The following is a 16,952-nucleotide window of genomic DNA, read 5'->3' on the forward strand; positions in this document are numbered from 1 at the left end:
TCATACATGTATTACAAAGATATCAGGGATTGTCTCATATACATGCATCACAAGGTAAGAGTGTCTAACTCATATACAAGCATCTCAAATAATAGTGACTAGTTCATATTCATGCATCACAATTTAATAGTGACTAGCTCTTGTACAGGCAATGATAGATAATAGTGATTGACTCAAGTACAAGCATAACATATAATAGCGATGATGATATGATGAAACAATAAGGATCCGATCAACTTCTGAGAGGGGGGGGTGTGAATCAGTAGATAGAAAAAAAACTAAACTTTCACCAAATTTAAATCCAACTCAGAAATAACTTGCTAAACTTAATTGGTTTAGACACTGTATCAAAAACTGCAACTGCACTGTCAAACTTTACCGGTTGACCAAAACATCAATGATACAATGTAATAGATTTGAAACTCACATACCATTTAACCAAAACATTAAACCACTTTACTAACATTAGTAATAGCTCTTTTAGATCACTTCTGGTCATCTAAACATATCTAAGTGGTTTTACCAGTTAATCATATCAACCATATGAAAACACATCCACAAAATCATTCACCACTTGACACAATGATTTTTCACATGGAAACCCAAATGGAAAAAAACCATGGTGGGGATGAATATCCACAAGTATTTTGAACTCTTCTGAAGTTCACCCTGTTAGGAGCCAAGCCTTGTTAGAAGCTTATACAATAATGTCATGTTAAGAACAGATCCGGTTAGGGACCACCCAGTTAAGGGATTGAAATTACAATAACCTGTTAGGAGTAACCTCGGTAGAGGATTTCAAATTTCAAGCTAATGGATCACCTGGTTAGAGGATTTAAGCAACACCAAGCCTGTTAAAGCTTACCCGGTTAAGGGATTTAACTATTGTAATGGTTAGAGAATAATAAGGTCTTTGTTGATCTGGTAATAGCACTGCTCTGCTTAATCAGATCCTTTTCTGCTCCTATCTACCTTCAAAACATTCTCGAGACGCTCCTTCTGGTTTTGCAACAGTCACACTACCACACTTAACCAAATTGCCAACACAATTACAAACAACTCATCGACCTTAAATACAAATACAATAGGTCATTAACACAACACAAAACCTACAAATCTCATAGAGATTACAAACATATCGGTTCAATCATAATCACTGGATTACATAGAAATCAACTACACATTGTTCAAGATAATTTCAACCACTCCTGGATCACCGCACATTGGATTCTATAGCTCATCACGTGTTTTCCACTTCATGCTATGCATTTGCTCATTCCCAAGATAAACAATTATCTTCACATGCCAAAACCACTTTGAAACTCATCCCTTGCATCATGGATATGTGGCATCTCCATCTCCGATCAACATTTGATCATAGATCATCACAATTGATTCTCCAAGCTCCATCAGTTAGGGTTCTCTTATCAACTGGTTAGGGTTACCGGTTGATCACTTTGCTTGAATAATGATACCGGTTTCCATCACTGCTTAACTACCGATTGCTTTGCTGCGTCATTACCGGTTGCAATGCAACTCCATTACCAGTTACTATTGACATCAATGACAATGCAATGCCAACAATCTGCCCATTTGGCATTGATGGCAATAAAAATATCAATACTCTTTGATTGTGATGATTGAGAGTAAAACAGATACACAGGTATAGGAATCTTGGTTTACATTTTTCCACATACTCTCCTTTAACTGTATCTCCATGTTTTCAGCTGGTAGCTGGCTATCAATCATATACAATTCTTCTCCCCCTTTGACAACAATGCCAAAGTGAAGGTTAACCATTCCATGCTTCACCGATCTGCAACAAGCTGCTCCCCCTGTGGAGTAGCTCCACTCTACACCAATTCATCTTCAAGATTTTCAATAAGCTCGGGTTTGATGTCTTCCACATTTGCTTAATTGACTTCATATAGGGGTACAACCTCTAGCTTACCTCTAAGATACTCAAAAGTAGCCTTAGGCAGAGGTCTAGTAAAGATATCGACTAGCTATTCCTTAGTAGATACATGCTCCAGTGACACATTTTTACTTTGCACTTTCTCTCTCAAGAAATGATACTTCAGTTCAATATGCTTTGTCCTAGCATGCAACACCAAGTTCTTAGAAATGTTTATCGCACTGGTGTTATCACAGAAAATCCTTACCGGTTCTGATAGCTTCAACTTGAAACCTTCCAAAATGTGTTTCATCCAGATTGCTTGGGTACAATTAATATACGTTGCAACATATTCAACTTCTGCTGTTGATTGTGAGATACAACTTTGTTTCTTGCTGCTCCAAGAAACTAGGAGGTCATTTCACAGGGGTTATACACTGTCAGATTTATCTCTAGGATGGAACCAAATGTAAATCTTCATATAAAGGCTTAGAGCCTAAAGATTGTATTTTAACTATATTCGATTGTTGAATAATACAATGGCTCTATGTTTTTGGAGTACGGGGTAGTTTTTTACTTGAAAGGGTTTTCCCCATGTAAATTTGTGTGTTCTATTCTTCTATCTTGTTCTTTCTATTTAATGATTTTGTAATGTTGAATCTTAATTTATGCATGTTGTTGTTGAAACAACTTGATTTGACAAGATCTAAAATTGCAATCTCTTTCCTCTAAGGTTTTAATGTAGAAAATAAGATGTGCCGATTTCTACTTTATGGGCCCATAGTAGTATGTGTTTGTATTAGATACTAGATATACATATTGATCTCAAATGGTTTTTTTGGGATTCCTGATTTCCCTTCACCAATTAGGCCTAAATTCTGTCCTTTAGGAGAGCTAGGTACTTTGATTGATTGTCCTCTTTTAATTTGATTGATTTAGATGGTGAAATTGCAAGAGCTTGTTTAAATGGTGCAAAAGTGGCAATAATCAACATAAGAAAATATAGATCTAAGAATTAATTTAGATTTACAAAACTGAAAATGAATGCTGAGAGGAACTTGTGTCTAAAATTTGAGCTCCAAATAGCTAGATACTATATATAGGAATCCTAACCTTAAAATGTCTCTAGATGTAAAACAAGGGTTAAATTGGTCTCAAGAGTCTCCAAATTGGTTTCTCATCAAATTTGAGGTCAAAACACCTAGACTATAGCACTAGGTGGCCTAGTCTCAAAGACAAAGGCGCTTGAGGACTAGGAGGTTGAGGTCAGGAATGGAGATACTTTGGTAAAGGGGACTTTGACAAGTTAACAGGAATGAGTGAAATGTATGGTACGATAAGGAAGTTTGAAAGTTCAGAGTACATGAAAGACTTAAGCACTTATCCAAAATTTTGGAAATTGAACCCCAAAGATGCTGGGGAAATAGTACTTGGATAAGCACAAGCCTGAAACTTTGACGCAAAAAAGTATTTTAGGCAACATTTCGGGATTTCAATATTCGGGGCCCCAAGAAACTTATACACTAGTTAGGGCATGGTTGAAACTCAGGGGCCAATAGAAACTTAATGCAAGGATTGGAGTTTTGGGGCATGGATTGAAGGTATGGTAAGGGGGAGGTTAATAGTTCGACAACCATACTTAGACATATTTTACAAGGTTAGGGATTTAATTGTTGGGATCGGGTGGGAAGGTATGCTAGGACAATGAAGTCCGACAACTTGATAAGTACAAGGGGGAAAGAAAAAATGGCTGGGATGACATATTGGGATGGACACTTACGAAAGTTTGAAAGTCTTGCAACTTTCAGAAATTTAAGGAAATGACCCAAACACACCCCACACTTATAATATTTTAGAGTTTTTTTTTTTCTTCCTTGTTGCAGACTTCATATGTAGGCAAGTTTTTGGCAAAGGGAAAACCATTATACTAGCTTACATTAGTTATGAAAAGTGGACTGACAGAAAGCTGCTGCAAGACAGGTGAAAAGTTTAGTTAAATTTGCAAATTTGGAGGCCTGCAAAGCTGGGCTCTAACAAGAGCTTTGTAACATCATGCATACATTTTTTTTTATTTATACAGTTAGCATCAGATATCAGAAAATGGATGTAACTATTGGAAGACAAGACACCCATACATCTCCCTCAATAGTATTCTTTGTATGGAATGCACATAATAATTTTATGTTCCAGTTCTATTATATTTCCTTTATGTCCTCTTAATGTAACTTATCATTTCTGAGCCCTTCAATATTGCTTCCACATATAAGACATGTAGATTTAAATAGTTTAGCGTGTAAATTATGTTCAAATTATTCAATAAAAAATTAAAACAAACCTTATTAGATCTGACTAAGTTTTTAATAATGTGTATGTGCCTATTTAGATCGCTGTCAGTTGATGAAGGCGAATGTGACAACCAGATAAATAGAGAGTTAATAACTGGGAAAAGATGACAAATTAACTGTACTTCTGTAGACAACCAGAAAATTATGTTAACTCGCAAAACAGAACTGGAAAGATTACATTATCTCAACTAATCATCATGAGGTCAGGACCACAAAAATATCGAGCCTTAAAAACTGGTATTTTTTATTCTGATTCCATGTAGTGGTAAATATCATCTTATTCAATATTTTTTGATGGGTACGTAAATTGGAAGTTTTGATTTTAATATTTTAACGGATGAGCTTACTTTTGGTAATTGCAATATTTTTAGTAGCTCCAAGACTGATAGGTACGTTAGCATGGATGTTCTACTTGTTAGGTAAAGGCAACCCTTTGAGTAAAGCTCTGAACAAAGCGAGTGCCTCTGATGGAGAAGTGTATGGAACAGTATGCGATGCTCCCCGCACAGTTGCATAGGTGAGAAGGGTCTGGTTCTTCCCATTTATTGGTGTCCCATATGCTTGAGTCCATCCTGCAACCTGCTTCAATCAATGAAGTTTTCAGTACAATTTTTATTTATAAGTCAAGGGAGATTCATTTCCTGGTTATCATCTAACTAGTGCTGATGTATCTCACCTGTTTTTGATCATACCATGGACTGTATCTTAGGAGTTTGAATAGTTTCAATTCCTTAGCCAGATTGTCAACAATGGTTCTAGTGCTTGTCAGTGGCACCACTGCATCTTGGTCTCCACTGTAAAATCAATAGTTTTTTTAATAAATACAAATATTAAAATTTCTACAATATTGCAGGCATTGATGAATAATCTCACCTGAATAGAAAAATTGGAAGACCACCCTCTAGAAGCTTAGCAAGCACTGGTTTTATGTCATTGGCCATGTTGTTTTCTTGATAGAAAAGTGGCCTGATATTTAAAATGACGTTAATCAGTATGGATTTCTTGATAAGGAGTATAAAACATAATAGATAGTGTATGCAAATAGTTTGAAACAAGATGCACTGTTCATTTTTTGGTACAAGGGCGTTCTATCATGAAATGGAATGTAATTTGAGGTGTCTTGAAAAATCAATTGCCATCTTTTATAAACTAGGAAAAACTACTAATACAATAACTGTTTTTTAAACACAGTACCATGGCTACAAGAGCATAAGCAATGTGATGGAGTAATTCATTACAATTTGATCTAGAATAGCATCACAAAGTCATATTATAGCTGATATATATTAAAAAATAAATTAAATTATAAAATAATTTTTTATCCCAATAAAATTGAAGTAATTAATAGAACTAAAATAAAATTGTAAAGTAAATAAAATTTTCAATAGTTAGTAAAATTGTATAGTAAGTAATTATATTAATAATATTATTTTTAGATATCTTGATACGCATACACATAAGAAAACTATAAAATAGCTCTTCAAATGAAATTGAAATCTCCAATATAAATGAAATAAAATAATTTAAGATTGATATAAGAATCTTTTAATAAATTTATTTAAGATATTTATAAGAGCTTAATATGATATAATTATATAAATCAAAAAATAAATTATAATTATATATATATATATATATATATATATATATAATCCGCGTGGATGCTATAATGGTGTAGTTATGTGAGGGGGATGAAACCATTTTGTTTAGGGAGGTGGATTTCTTTTTTGTTTAGCAAGGTGGATGAAGCCTAATGCTCCTTTTCAAAAGCCAAGGTTAGGAAAATGTGTAAACATAAAATTGCAAGAATAATTAGTAAATATATAATTATAGCAAAGAACACAATCTAATGGATATTTAAGATATCTCAATAGCATTGAATTTTTTGTGTCATACTGATTACAATTACAAACAAAGCAAAACTAATAATAATAAAATATGTACGATTGAAAGCAATTTAAGCAAGTATATTACAATATTATGTTATTTAAAAATACTTCTATTGATAAAAATACTATTTAAATTTCAATTAAATCATAAGAATATACAAGAATCTAAATGAAAGATATGTCACTTTGTCCCAAATCAAAGTAAATTGTCCTCCATCCTGTATAATTTTAAATTGAATAACCATTTTATAGTTTTTATTTCATTATACATAACTATTTTGTCATTGAACAAAAATGGGAACTCTTATGACAAAAATAAAATTTGACCGTGCCCTGAAAAGAATGAAATCTGTTTTATTATGCTATAATATTATCTTACAAAAAACATTTGAATTGCAACTGCAAGAGATTTGGTAATGCAAGTGATATACCCGAAACAGAAATCCCATGGATAAGGCAGGCTGGTTGTATTGGCATGAAGTGCTTTCTGCACCTCCTGATTGTTTAGATAAGCCAATATCTTATCTCCAACGCAGAGATCGATATCATTTATTTTCTGCAAACTCTGATGAGAAATAGTAGCCAAGAAAAGTGAGATGAAAAAAACATATTACAAAATTATTTAATTTCTAGCTTTGCTAGATTGAAATCGTATTCCATATATAGCAATCTAAATCCATTGGAGTCACTTAAATACAATACATGATACATATGTTTACAATTGATAGATTATTTACCTATTGATTAATTATGATGGAGTGCAAGGTTGTTTATGAGTTTAAAGGAGGACGGAAAAAGGTTGTTCAAAGAGTTTACCATGGTATGAATCTTTCCATGATCTCTTGATGGTATTGCCTGCGTTGGAATGTCAGATAAACATGCACCTAATGTGACATCATGTATGTCCACTGCATCTCCTATATCAGCTGTTATATTGTTGCTCACGTCTTGACAAGCCTGTGTCCAGTCATCTTGGTAGTATATATTCAAATATCTTGAGTTGTTACACACAGTTTGATCCATTAAGTATGAGCTATCTGATATCAAACCATGTGACCACAGGTATTCTCCATTGTTGACACATATCTCCAAGTCCAGAAGGGGATTCCCTAGCTGCAAACATCAATTCAGAGTCAATGATTGTCAATTGATTAGGGGTTATAGTTATACATAAAGTTGGATGGACATGTAAAATTAACATAAAAAGTCAGAAAAAAATTGTTTAAGAAGACTCTTAATTTGTAAGATAAAACATACTAGTATTGCTTTTAGCTTTATGGGTGTGATATTTGGCCTTTTGTTGTGATCCACCACAAGGGCTGCCAATAGGGGTACGTAGTGTCCTGCAGTAATAATATAAAATTAATTTACTTTTAATGCTTATTTGATATCATTTCCTTCATTGATACATTTTCATTAGTAGTGATTGAAGATTGCATCAGGTTGTGTGTAGTATTCTTCTGAATGTATGCAGGTATTATTGAAATAAACCAGATGAATGATTCCATAGATTCTTAAGAACACTGCTAAGTGTAACCTTAATACAAGTGCTAGTGAACTATTTAAAAAGTAAATGAGTGATCTGTTCTTGCATGTACTACTCATGAAATATTATTCATTGATACAATTAATACCAAATGAACAATTCAAATGAGTCACTTATAAAAACATTAGAGCTGATTAATAAGGATATGCAGTCTCAAAATGCTTGGATAGATACAATGAAAGAAAATAGGGGCATACCTGCAAAGCTCTCTCCTGCTAAGTAAATGTCTACATCCTTAAGTTCGGGGAATTTCTCCAACCAATTAAGAAGGAAATCCAAATTGTCTTGAGCTGTAACATCATACACGCCAGTGATTTATTCTAAGCATATTTTTATATCCCGTACTATCATGCTGATAGGTATGTACTCAAAACATATACTATAATAGCCTTATATCAAATGCACGGGGCACAGCACACCATACCAGAAAGTGTATCATTGGAAGTATTGTCTGAAGTAGTATTGGAATATGAGAATCCCACTCCAACAGGACTCTCTACATACAGCATGTTTGATTCTGCCATCAAAAGTTTATATATCAGCTACAAGATACTTGCAAGGAGAATAAAAGGTAAATACGAAGGTTTTCCAATACCACTGCCAAAAGCCCAGACATAAATTTAGCTTACGAGATTCCTCCACTTGAAAGTTCATTAGGGAATCTCCTACATTGTTCAAAATTAATACTTCTGAATTCCAACCTCATAGCCAAGCTTCTGAACAAGCCAGACCTTGCCAGCTATTGCACAACTTAATGAATATTACCTTTATTCCAAGAGTATTTATTTTGCTCCAAAAGGCCTTCACTAATGGGCTTGAAAGGACCATGCTCCATGAATGCCCCAAAACCAACTGATGAGCAACCTGGCCCTGCAATAATTGAACAAATTCATTACCTTCTCACCTTAATAAACGAAGACAATCTAAATACTAACACCCACAAGCAGATAGATGTATGTATATAGAAACAAATTAATTGCTCTTACCTCCATTAAACCACAGGGTCAATGGGCTAGATGTAGGATTTTTCTCTGCCTCTACAAAGTAATAAAACAAGGCTCTCCCATTTACTTTATTTGTGGTGATATACCCACTATACTGTTTGAAGCTAATATTTTGTGTTTGGCCTGGCAACTTGGGAATCAGATCAGATTCAGGGGCACCTAAGGCAACTTGAAATATAGTAACCATGGATAAAACTAATACCGTACCCAATTGGAATAATGTGGGGAATACCCCATACCCAACTCCATATTGCATGTTGAAAAAGTAAACAGTCAGTTCACCCAGAGAGGCTTCTATGACTTTGCACTGGTGTACTTGGTTTCAATGTGCCTACTGTAAACGTGTTATAAAGCAAGAGCTGTGCTTAAAAAATAAAAATAAAATATTTTTTTATGGTTGACAACATCGTCAAGAGATGGTCCATAAGGAAAATATGATAAATAAATTTAAGTTGTTTGCATTGGAAGTTATGGTTGCAAAGGATAATAATATTCTTAAAAGTCCTTGGGAAAGAAACAAACACAAAAAAACCAAAGAATTACATTCTCAATGAAATTTATGATTAAAATAAAGAATCTGATAAGAAAATACAATAATGAGATTCAAAATAGGCATGTATATTCCCATAAATTTATATTTCCAATGCTAGCATAGTTTTATAGTTTCAATGTTTCTATCTATTTATTAAACTTGGAGGTAGAGACACAAATGTAAAGACAAACATTGCTATATACTAGTGCTTGCACCTCACCGTAATTTATATGATTATAAATGTAAGATAAAATTATACAAATTCAAAACATGTTTGCTAGAGATGTAATAAATTGATTCAGAGAGTCTTTGTGTTTACAAAAGCATTTGACTTCTATAGGTAAAATTGTTGGAAAAGTGTCTCGAATTCACTGACGTTGTGCTATTTTCTATTCAGGCTGATCAGAGTAACCTATGCCGATGATCGACTAGTGCTATCGGAGATCCGGGTGACATGACTGGTTGCTATATCGATACCCGATGAGTGCGCCTTCGTGTTATCGGGGATCGGGGTAGCCAGTTTGGTTGTCTTGCCGATGCCCTGATGGAGTCACCTTTAGAGATCGGAGTAGAATCGGACGTCGGGATATCCTGCTGAGTGCTATGCCGATAACCCGATGGAGTCACCTTCGGTGATTGAGGTATCATCGGAGACCGGGGTAACCTGTTGGGTGCTACGCTGAGGGGCCGATGGTGTATCTCCTTGGTGATCGGAGATCGGGGTAATCATTGCGGATGTTGTGCCGATGGAGCCGCACTACTTGTTCATCAAAGATCGGAGTAGCGTGATGGAGGCCTGCCTGACAGCGAGCGTTATGCTGATGAAGTCGCCTATCGGTGATAGGGGACATCAGACATCGGGAGATCCTGCTGAGCGTTATGCCGATGATCCGATGGAGTTGCTTTCAGCGATCGGGGTATCATCGGACAGTTAATGTGGTTGCACCGGTGTATATGAATACTAACTGACACATCCTCAGGATGAATGTGGGATAATGGATGAGTCGTGAATGCAGGACGGTCGACGGTTAGACTTCCTAGCGGTTGGAGCGACTAACTATTGTGTGAACTGCATTCGACAGATGTAATACATGTAGCTAGAGGAAACCAAAATGAAATGCTAGTTAGGTGGATGGATGTTACATGGTGTTGGGTCTTTTGAATGACAAACTGTTGGACTCCATAACGGTTATGCTTAACCATGGCTGATATATATGTTGCCAGAGATGTAACCAAAATGAGGTTGAGAGGTTACTATGTGATGTATGATGTGGAGTCCTGTATGTTGGAAGCTTGAGTGTTCTACATAGGTGATGACTGTGATCCAAACATAGATTCTTAGAGAAAATGCCCGTGAAGAGGATCTATAACTTTATTGTAACCTTCTATTAACTGTGAATAAAGTGATCTCTCTTTGGTGGTGGGTTTTTTTTACCTGTAAGGGTTTTCCCACGTAAATCTGGTGTTAACTCTTTGTTGTGTTTTCTGTGTGATTAGTTTTTTAGTCTGTGTATATCTTAATGTTCTGCAAAAGAATTTAAAGACATACTTGCTTGATTCCCCTTAGAATTGGTGTAGGAGAGCGTTTTCCGTACTGTGCTTTCCTAACAAAAATACATTCAATAGTGTGAGTGGTAAAGTTGTTATGGTTTTTTTAGCAATATTTTTATTTTCCATAAGGATTTTACAAATTAAACAGTTAGATGAAATCTTTCTTTTAAGGAAAGACCAAAGGCATCTATAGGTAAAGTTGTGAGGTTTTTAAATCAATTTTTTCATTCTCATGGTATTTGTTCAAGTTGGAAATCACTTTTAGAGTTTGATTCATAATGGTTATTTATTAAAGGGCGAAGAGAAGAGATATAGATATTTCACATTTATTTAATGAATTGATTCATTTGTTGCAAGAATTGTTTCCTTTCTTGTAGCTATTATTTTATTTGAGCTTCTAGTTTAGTTGGCTTATTTTCTATTTATTTTCTATTTGTTTCTCTTTTTTATTTTTGCTTGTCTCTATATCTCTTTAATTATATTAGTTTAATTGTTATTATTCTTCTTTTCTCTATTTCCTTCTTCTCATCATTGCAACAAACCATTTTTTATTTATTGCACATAATAATTTCTTTCACATTAGTTTTCAATACATTTATCATAATTCTTTCTTGTCTATTATTTTTCAATTCACATCTTATGCAATTTCATTAGGGTTCTTTTTCTTGTTGTTCATCCTTAACCATTATACTCTCTATATTAGAATCAATCTTTTATTTCTAATCTTATTGCATAATGAATACATTTTTAAAAATATTTTATTTATTCCAATTACCTTCTTAGATTTAGCACAAGTTTTTTGTACATATTATTATTTTTTATCTTTTAGATTTTTAAATTTGTTGTTTTATAGTTCTTATATTTTTTATATAATTATGATTTATTATAAGTCTATATTTTTATATACTTCATTACATAATGCTAATATTTATTTATATTTTCCTTTCATTTATGTAGATAAATAATTTCAAAACCGAAAAAGAAATTTTTTTGCAAACATGTACAAGAGCATGTTAGGGAAAAAGGCTTTACAAACACTCATGAGAAAATAAAGTACGCGACTTAGAAAAATGAGCTAATCAAATTAAATTTGAGTATGCTTTGTTGGGAATTTAATGTTTTTATGTGTAATGTATTGTAAGCCATACTTAGAATGAATTCCATAGTTTCAAATTAATTTGCATTCATTCGTATTCAAATCTTCATGTTTTGGGAGATTTAAGACTATAAAAACCCAAATAACAACAATCAAGATTAAAATCATGACATTTAGATATCAACTACACAGATTTTTGAAATGTCATAAAATTTAAAATAGTCAACAAACTAAAGACATTAAATTTTAGACATAAACAAAATAATTTTACACAAATTTGAATATCATTCTTCCATCAATTATAAAAATAGATATCTTTATTTATCACATTTTATTTTTTATTAACTACAATTATCTTTTACAATCTAATTAACCTTAAATTATATATATATATATATATATATATATATATATATATATATATATATATATAAAACTCAAAAATTAAATAAATTACTTTTGTTTGTTAGTTATGTAGATATATAAAACTCAACAATAAACTTGAACTTACTCCATGAAAATCTTGACTTCGAAATAATCAACATTTTCATATGTACATTTTATAATTTTTGACTCAGCAGCGACGTGAGACACTATTCCGGTCGGGGCAACCCCCACCTAAAGATAGAAATTAAATAAATTACTTCTGTTTGTTAATTATATATATATATAAAACTCAATAATAAACTTGAACTTACTCCATGAAAATCTTGACTTCGAAATAATCAACATTTTCATATGTACATTTTATAATTTTCGACTTAGTAGTGGCGTGAGACACTATTTCGGTGGGGGCAAACCCCACCTAAAGATAGAAATTAAATAAATTACTTTTTTTGTTAATTATTTATATATATAAAACTCAATAATAAACTTGAACTTACTCCATGGAAATCTTGACTTCGAAATAATCAACATTTTCATATGTACATTTTATAATTTTGGACTCAGCAGCGGCTTGAGACACTATTCCGGTGGGGGCAACCCCCACCTAAAGATAGACAATACATATTTTCAATATGATTACGAATGAATATAAACCTATTGGGAAGCCCAATATCTATAGATTTTATGTGGATCAAGAATTTACAGCCTATAGATATTTCTTGGACAAAATGTGGAATATAAATAATAAATAATTTAGAGTTCAGAACCTTTCTATTGACAGAAGTAAAAAAATCATGATTCCCAACATTATTACTAGCAGTTGCACACTTTTTTTGTGCAACAAAAAGCCAATAGGTTGTGTTTTTTCATTTAGATGGTTGTTTGAAGAAGATACTCGACATACTAGACAAACAAGATCTTGCAATCATAAGTTGACATTAGAATCATAATTTTTCAAATAAAATTGTATGTTTTGAGAAAGTGTCAATCTTTATAAAGAGGCATATAGGAATCTTGTCAAAGATGAGAAAAAAAACAATGCTTACGAATCTTTAGGATTATAATCGATATATGACTTGTTTATGGAACTTGGAATATTACCCAAATTTTGAGCCCTAGAATGACTTCTTCTAAAAATACTTTTACAAGAATCATCATTTACTCGCTATTCAAAAATGAAAACCTCTAGATCTGTAACAAGGTTTACTACATATAGCTTCCTTCTTTGGACATACCTCCAATATTTAGTAGACGATATATGCATCTACCTCCAATAGTGGTATAAATTGATTCAGGTTGTAAATCTATGCCTTTGACATCAAGTAACAAACAAAAAATAGAACAAACATATTTATCATCAAGAGAAACTGTGAAATTTGGTCTTACAGCTAATTTCCCATCACCCTTTTTAGGATCAGTACGATCTTTTGCCAAAACAAAAGCAATTCCAAAAAAGTTTTGGAAGTCGAAACTAGAATTACCAAAAGGACATTCCATCATTGGAGATAAATTGAAATGGGGCAGGTATGCACAAGATGTTCATATCAAAATTCATGGTAAAGAATTTATCACAGATTTTGTAGAATTCAATGATATAGATAGTGATATTTTATTAGGATATTTTTTTCCTAGTTTCGGCTTCCAAAACTTTTATGGAATTGCTTTTGTTTTGTGCAATGGAAAGCCAATAGGTTGTGTTTTTTCATTTAGTGGGTTGTTTGAAGAAGATGCTCAACATTTTAGACAAACAAGATCCTACAATCACAAGTTGACATTAGAATCATAATTTTTCAAATAAAATTGTAATTTTTGAGAAAGTGTCAATCTTTATAAAGAGGCATATAGGAATCTTGTCAAAGATAAGAAAAAAAAAAATGCTTACTAATTATCGAGTGAAATAAATAGATATTCTTAAAACTACCATAGAATACCATCATCACTAAGTTACAATGCTTGATAAGAAGATTTATTTGAAATATTGATAAATCATGATCAATTCAGTCTATATACGTCTATGATGTAGAGAGCCTAGTCAAAATATTTTCCATTTAAAAAAAATTAAAATAAGTACAATAAAATGTCACTCATATACTCAAGATTGAAGCTTTGTTAAACTTTTGGTGTGTTATTCATTACAAATTGCAAGTCTGAATGAGTACTCTAATCTACAATTGAGGGAAATCATTGTTAGGGAAAACAATGTGATGTGCAATTGAGGAAAAACAAACAAAGGGAAATATGTGATAACTAAATAAAATACTATGCAATGAAAAGGGGAAATGTTTATTTTCACATGGTCCTCTAATTTTCTCTTTCAAGGTTTCTAACCTACAATTCAGTAGAATCATTGGGTATAAATTTGAGTCAAAAACTTCTAAGCATGTAGAAATTATATATTCTTAAGTTGATATATATTAGTTAGAAACTGTGTATTAGTGGCAAAAATGATCTCAATACTGAATTAGCTTCATCTCCCTAAAATAGAGCATAGTTTGTATTGAATTAAAAGTACAGTTACAATTTGTGCATAATCAAATAAACAAGGTATGTACGACAGGTCATAGCATAATAGAATGCCTTTATTTTTGGAATTTGAATATTCAAATAAAATTAGAATTGCATAAATTTAATGCATAAATATGTAACTTTAATTTTGATATAAAAGTCTTTATCTAGATGTCATTGATACATTTATTAATGTTATGAAATTTTATATTTTTAGTTTACTTGTAAAGTTTAACTATAGATTGTCTAGAGTCACATTTGTGTATGCATGTGATCAATGAGAGTTCAAAACTAATCTTAATGTATGAAATCAAATTACTTACACATCTGATTAGTATGATGTAGGTTATTTGTCTTGATTTTTGATGTTTGAATATGCCCAAGGAATGGTGATGTTCCAAAAACACCTTTGGAGAATTTGCTTAATTGTGAGGGTCAAGTTCTTGCTAGTTGGTTAGACTATTTTTTTGTCTCTAAGTGAAAGATAGAATACAACAAGCATGTAATAGACTTAGGATGATGACGTGCCATGATCTAATTCATTGCTAATGCTCTAGGTTTTTTTATTTCCCTTGTGAATCAAATCTAAATGTGTTAAGAATGTCCTATGTGATTTTTAAATGAATGAATGTCTTTATATATAAAAACCAAGCCCTCTTATTTGGATAACAACGAATAATATTTGAGCATGGATTTGAAATGTTGCAGTGCGCGCGAGGTGCAAGGGAAGCGAGGGTTTCAGGAGAAGAAGTAGGAGAGGGATGTGATGAGGATCCAAATGGCGAGGGGCCTGTCAGTGGCCATTTTGTACTGTGGTTTCCATTCTTTTTTCCTGTGTTTGACTCAGAATGGGGGCTTTGTGGAGGGTAGGTTCCTGTGGGCTCTCTGGTTCATGAGGTTTTATTGTGGGATTAGTTGTCTATGGTGGATGTGATTGGCTTTGTGGCTGGTGTGAGCGTTGGGGTTGGAGTGTTATTTGGTGTGAGGGTTGTTGTTGTTGGGGTTCCTATTGAAGTCATGGTTGTCTCTAGCTCTATTGCGAGCAGGGGTGTGTGCAATGTGGCAGAGTTTCCTTGGGTTGCTCTCCCTTGTGGCATGTCTATTGCTCCTTGGTTGTGGTTTGTCTCTGCAGGTTGTGTGTGTGGTTGTGCTGGCTGTTGTGCAAGTGCTTCTCTGGCTCTTGGCAGTGGGTATGTTAAGGCTATGTTGCACACCTATTTGGGAGGTTTCTTTGCCCTACTCATATTTGGTTGTGGGGGGAAGGTTTGGGATTCAGGTGGTGCTATGGTTGCCTGGTTCCTCCTTGGGATCTTGGGCTCTTCTCTCCCCTTGGGTCATCTTCTACTCTTGGAGTGGGTTTCATTATTGTAAGAGGCCTCTATGTGGGGAATCTACTCGATCCCGCAGTCATTCTTTTCTAGGTTTCCTCTTGATGGTTGTGGGTGCGTTATTTTTTCTATCTTTTTCAAGAGGTTCTCTATTGAAGTTCAGATTTTCATCCTTCCTCTTTTCTTAGTCTATCCTATAGAGGTGGATCATTCTTCTATTGAGGTGAAGAGTGGTGGGCTAAGTTTTGTTAGATGAAATTTGTTGGGAGATTTGGTTGCCCTGTTTTTTGAGGTTGGCTGTTTGAATGCTTCTCTCTCCTTGCTGTTGGGTTTCTGTCACTTTTCTCCTATGGAGATGGAGATTCTAGTGGAGATTTTCTGCTTGGAGTTTGATTGGTTTATGCCTCTTCTTCGGCTGATGGGTTTGGAAGCCTTTTCGAATCCCTTTTGTCTAGCTAAGAATCATGGTCTTGTTTCTTGGTTGTTGGACGTTGTTTGGTGGTTTGAAGCTATGATTTTTTTGCTGATGGTTTGCATCTCTTCAAACCCTATAGAGGTGGGTCCCTATCCTATTGAGGTGGAAAGGAGATTTGCTGGTTGGGTGACAACTATTAGATGCTCTGTGTTTGCTAGCTTCATCCAGTTGGTTTTGGGAGCCTTTCCAAAACCCAACTCGAAGGTTTGGAGAGCCTTTCAAAACCCCATTGCTTCTGTTTCTTTGCTATCACTTATTTTTTTGGACAGGCTGGTTGCTAGCAATTTTAAAGGGCCCAGTCTGGTTAGTCTTTGTTTTTGGTTAGGAAGAGGTTTTGTTTGTGGCATGTTGTTGATGTTTCTGGTTGGGAGAGCTGATAAAACCCTTGGTTGGCTATGGG

General features: G+C 33.7%; 1 protein-coding gene across 1 annotated transcript; it reads right to left on the reverse strand.

Moving 5' to 3' along the window:
• Nucleotides 1-4,647: 4,647 nt before the first annotated feature.
• Nucleotides 4,648-8,865, reverse strand: LOC131055483 (serine carboxypeptidase-like 45). The gene is made up of 10 exons (XM_057989968.2): nt 8,661-8,865; nt 8,440-8,544; nt 8,099-8,191; nt 7,872-7,964; nt 7,386-7,471; nt 6,945-7,241; nt 6,560-6,693; nt 5,113-5,205; nt 4,916-5,033; nt 4,648-4,818 (listed from the first exon to the last, which is right to left on the reverse strand). Exons 1-10 carry the CDS (start codon nt 8,863-8,865, stop codon nt 4,648-4,650), a joined length of 1,395 nt encoding a protein of 464 aa, XP_057845951.2.
• Nucleotides 8,866-16,952: the final 8,087 nt, after the last annotated feature.

The sequence above is a fragment of the Cryptomeria japonica genome, chromosome 8 (genome assembly GCF_030272615.1).
Source record: "Cryptomeria japonica chromosome 8, Sugi_1.0, whole genome shotgun sequence".
In the NCBI taxonomy this organism is placed as follows: domain Eukaryota; kingdom Viridiplantae; phylum Streptophyta; class Pinopsida; order Cupressales; family Cupressaceae; genus Cryptomeria; species Cryptomeria japonica.

Excerpts from the sequence above, each read along its gene's own strand:
- LOC131055483 (XM_057989968.2), bottom strand. The coding sequence starts at position 8,865 with ATGGTTACTATATTTCAAGTTGCCTTAGGTGCCCCTGAATCTGATCTG. Across the intron at positions 8,545-8,660 it reads GACCCTGTGGTTTAATGGAG|GGCCAGGTTGCTCATCAGTT; the intron begins GTAAGAGCAATT and ends CAATTATTGCAG. Across the intron at positions 5,206-6,559 it reads CCATGGGATTTCTGTTTCGG|GCCACTTTTCTATCAAGAAA; the intron begins GTATATCACTTG and ends TTTAAATATCAG.